Raw genomic sequence first — 4,711 nt, 5'->3', positions numbered from 1 at the left:
ACCTTTTGCAGAGAACACCTTTGTATATTTTTAATGCTTACAGGGTTATAACTTATTTTCTTTTGTCTCTCATCCTTCTTGTATAATTAGCTGTTTGACAGCTAAACACCGCCATTTAATTTGCATATGCACCAAAGGCAGACGCGTGGTTTTGAAGGTGTTTTTATTTAATAAATTGTGATTGATAGGTTAAAATTAAAGTAATAAAGAAAGTTGTAACAAGTCGAATAAAGTTTAAAGTGAAGGGGAATATAAAAATGCATTGGTGAAGTGGCTGCTTTAAGGAAAATAGGAGTGATAAATGTACGCTAATTTCCGAATTTTACAAAAAAGGGCATATTTCAAACCCAATTTGTAAATAAATTAGTGATCAAAAATTACAATAGTGGATGTTAAAATAATGGGTAGACCCTTGGCTCGGGTCACCCCTTTGGACGCAATACCCCGAAATAGGTGGGCCACTTACTAAACAGTACCCAAATTTATTATTTTTTCTCAGAACTGTTAGAATTTTTTTAGTACGCAGTTTTATAGACCATTAAATTTTAGTCTAACAATATGCAAGTTTCAAGTGGCTAAAAATCACCGTTGATTTTTTAGAATTTTTTTCGCCGAAGGTGTTGCGGGTTTCTTCCATATAAAAATAAATTGTGTTTATTCGTTATATGGAAGCAAACGCGACAAAAACGTTTGTTAGAGAATGAACTGTATTTTTAGTAAAAATTCTTAAAAATTAATAAATTAAACATAAGTGGCAAACAATATCACTTTGAAATGGGGGTGCTATAGATATGGCCAATACTGTGTCACTAAGGTATACCTATCATCAAAATTCGGGGTTTTAGTATAATGCACCATTCAATTTTTTACCAAACTGCTATGACTTCTTTTGAAACTTGATGTTGAAAATGGGAGAGCAAGCTTTCTTTCTTATCTTTCATATTCACTTTCCAATAACCAATTGATTGGATCGTTCCACATATCCAAGCATACGCGGCGAATGGTCCATTGTATTAAAGTCACCTTCCAACTTTAGCTGTTATGTTATGTATTTGTTCATTGAATATAAAATGTAAAACAATTTGACATTCCCTTTAAAGTTCTTACAACTAATGACAAATATACATTAGCGTCGCTATCCCTTAAGAACGCACTAAATGTAAATAATGACAATGCTAATGGAAGTGGCTTTCAGAAGTTAATTGAGCAGCAGACTAACAAAACGAAAATACTCCAGTGCAATAGCAGTGATTTAGCGCTGCAACAAAAGAAAAAGAAAGATGCAGCAAAAACTTCAGATGACTTGTTGGCTGCTTTAAACGGAACAAAAAATACTTCAACAAATAAATTAAATAAAATCAAACGGACCACCAGTTCAAATGCATCAACATCATTATCTTCATCTTCATCACCACCTTCAATGTCAGCACCTATAGTAGCAATAGCTACACTAACTACAACGAACTGTTCAAGCGCGTCATTGACAACAGGAGCATTAGTTATGAGCACAAACACCGTGACTAGTACAGTAAATGGGATCAAAAATGGTTTACAAATTCCGTCCGACATACTTGATGACTTGGCAAGCCGTTTTATTATTAATGTTCCTGATATGGAATTGAGTAATTTGATAAGGATTTGCTTTCAAATTGAGTTAGCACATTGGTTTTACTTGGATTTCTTCTGTGCCTCAGCATCAGAACAGCAACATGTCGACGATTCGGGCAAGAAAAAGAAACTGCCATCTTGCGGTATAAAACAATTTGCGATACAGTTGTTTCAGGTAGAGATTAACTAAAATTTTAACTTAAATTTTGAAAGTCGTTAAGTTTCCATACTAATTGCCTTGCAGCATATTCCATTTTTACGCGAGCACTTATCATCAATCGATAAAATTTTAGACGATTGGAAGAATTACAAGCTATCAGTTCCCACATTCGGGGCAATTTTAATATCTGAGGATCTCAATTTTTGCCTACTAGTGCAATCGTATTTCGCTAAAAGTTCATGGGGCTTTCCGAAGGGTAAAGTCAATGAGAATGAAGATCCAGTGCACTGCGCCACAAGAGAGGTGGGTTAAATAGATTTATTGATAATATGTACATAATTGAAAGGGTTAGACTGTGACATTTTTTGAAAATATAAGTTATACCCATATTTGTATAGTTAATTATAGTATTTATTTGGTGACAAAGAGAAAACATTCTTTGAATAAGTTAATTAACCTGTATTCATTTAGGCAAGAATCATTTCAAATAAATTTAGCCAGAATTTACAATAAGCAATCAACCTTAACTTAAATTATCTTAAAACAATGTCAGACCTACTTAGATCCTTTTGATTCTAACCCCTTCAATTGTTTTTTTGCATATCGACATATACTGGAATATTTACTAAATGCTTTGCCTTATTTTTAATTACAGGTTTTTGAGGAGACTGGTTACGATATAACTAAATTAATAGTACCAAATGACTACATTGAGGCTGTTATTAATTATCAATATACACGTTTGTACATAGTGCGCGACGTATCATTAAAAACACAATTCTCTCCGCGGACTCGCAATGAGATTAAGTGCTGTGATTGGTTTCCGATCGACTCGTTGCCAGTCAATAAAAACGATGCCATATCAAAAGCCAAATTAGGCATAAACGCCAATTCATTTTTTATGATAATGCCATTTGTTAAACGGCTTAAAAAGTGGGTACATGATAAACGTTCTGGAGTAGAGACACGACGTAAATATTCTGGTGAAGGCGGAGGCAACTCGTCTGATTCGACGAATTCCCCAACGACGCTGATGACAACAGCAGCTTTGGCCACTGCAGTTGCTGCAGCTGGTGGTAATAATAACTGCATTAATCAAAATCACACAATAACGAATAGTTGTAGCAAGAAGAATAAACACCAATCAAACAATAGTAATGATGATAAGCATAACGCCTTAAAAAGTAGTGGTGGAAATACTACTAATACTGGCAATAGCAATGGTGTATCTACGGCGGCATCAAGCAACAACAGTAATCGTTCGAAGAGACAACGCCATAAATCGATGGGGGATTTGGACGGTATTAAACTAAATAATTTAAGTTCAAATAATTGTAATTCAAATAATATTTGTAAAAACTCGGCTAACATAATGACACCTGCTGCAGACAGTGGTGAGACAACAAAGGAATCAAATGTAAATTATGGTGGAGAATCTGGTAATTGTAAAACAGTATCCAGTCATAAACGCAATGGAAGTTCCGTAAAACTTGTTGCTGCCGGCAGTAGCAATAATGTACAAAATAGCAACCACAATAGCATTGTTGGCTGCACGACATCCAAACGACAGTTGTTTCACAGTCAAAGTCAAAATGGCAGTAACCAAAATGGAGAAAAGGTGAGTATAGTGCAGATTAACTTTAGCTTAAAATAGAAAGGCCCTAGAACATACATATTTTTTTTTCAAATTCAGTTTTTAACGGATTTTTATGTATATTCCTTAAAATACACCTTCATTAAAAAAATATTGCATGAATATGGAAACTAACGGTAATACAAGTACATATTACAAAAAGCCGAAACTCTTTTCATAATTCTTTCAAAAGGAAAAGTCCCAACTCACACTACGCGAAAATCAAAATAATTGCGAAGAAATTAGTCGCTTTTCTTTCTTTTATGAATCTAAGCTAAGTAACCAGTTTTTTGTTGTACAGCCCAAAGTGTGTTTTTTTTTTTAATTTTATAAAAAACTAGCAGAGCACCTGACGTCGTTCGGGGTAAACAAATCAAAATATAAAACAGTCGTACAAATATTCAGCTCAGCATAAATTAGAGGAGGAAAACTATTTTCTTTCTATTTAAATTAAGGCATCCTTATGAGCCAAACTTTAAGCTTTATCGTACTTCAACTAATATATATTGATCATCACTTTCTGTACTAAAAATCTCTTTCCATTATTAATTTAGAATTTTTAAATTAAAATTAGTCTACTATGGTACATTCCGTTTAGCTTTCTATTCGCTAAGCTGTTTTAGTATAGCTGCACTTTTACGGTAGAATGCTTATTTCAGAAGTAGTTTTATTCATTATACACGCACATGTTTCGTTTGACAGCATCGTGGAATCAATAAAATGATTTAATCTTCCCATTGCAAAATGCTCTAAAGACTGTAAGGTTTCAAAAAAACATAGTTTTAAATATCTGAGTGGTCTAATAGTTGAATACATATTTATCTCCCTTTTACAAACACATTTATATATACTTTATTCTAAACACCTCTCATAGATATGTCTGCACACCAAATTTCAGGTTTATGTGACTTATGGCTCCCAATATATGGCTGATTAGATTTTTATGTATATTCCTTAAAATACACCTTCATTAAAAAAATATTGCATGAATATGGAAACTAACGGTAATACAAGTACATATTACAAAAAGCCAAAACTAATTTCATAATTCTTTCAAAACGAAAAGTCCCAACTCACACTACGCGAAAATCAAAATAATTGCAAAGAAATTAGTTGTTGTTGTTGTTGTAGCGGCTACAACAACCCCGCCCAGGACGGTTGGTATCTCAGTCGTTGTCGTCAAGTTCCACTAACGGCAACCCTAGGAAGCGTACAGCTTCTGTGGGGTTGGTCCACAGGGACAAGGCCGTTAGGGTTGTCGGGTTTTCCGGGCATGCGAAGAGATGTTTCGAGTCATGTGGGGTCTCTCC

General features: G+C 34.2%; 1 protein-coding gene across 4 annotated transcripts in view; it reads left to right on the top strand.

Moving 5' to 3' along the window:
- The window catches only part of DCP2 (decapping mRNA 2), a 23,185-nt gene that overhangs the window by 2,066 nt on the left and 16,408 nt on the right, over positions 1-4,711 (top strand). For 2 of the 4 annotated variants that reach the window (XM_017613476.1, XM_017613477.1), the window contains 3 exons: positions 1,101-1,783; positions 1,853-2,071; positions 2,424-3,386. In XM_017613476.1, coding sequence (XP_017468965.1) covers positions 1,101-1,783; positions 1,853-2,071; positions 2,424-3,386 — 1,865 coding nt within the window. The remainder of the gene's footprint in view (positions 1-1,100; positions 1,784-1,852; positions 2,072-2,423; positions 3,387-4,711) is intronic. The other 2 variants (XM_017613479.1, XM_017613478.1) reach the window with 2 other exon arrangements.

The sequence above is a fragment of the Rhagoletis zephyria genome, unplaced genomic scaffold, assembly GCF_001687245.7.
Source record: "Rhagoletis zephyria isolate East Lansing unplaced genomic scaffold, Rhagoletis_zephyria_1.1 Rzeph_scaffold_00669, whole genome shotgun sequence".
Lineage (NCBI taxonomy): Eukaryota > Metazoa > Arthropoda > Insecta > Diptera > Tephritidae > Rhagoletis > Rhagoletis zephyria.
Note: the sequence above shows the minus strand (reverse complement) of the source record. Positions and strands in the feature narration are given on the sequence as shown.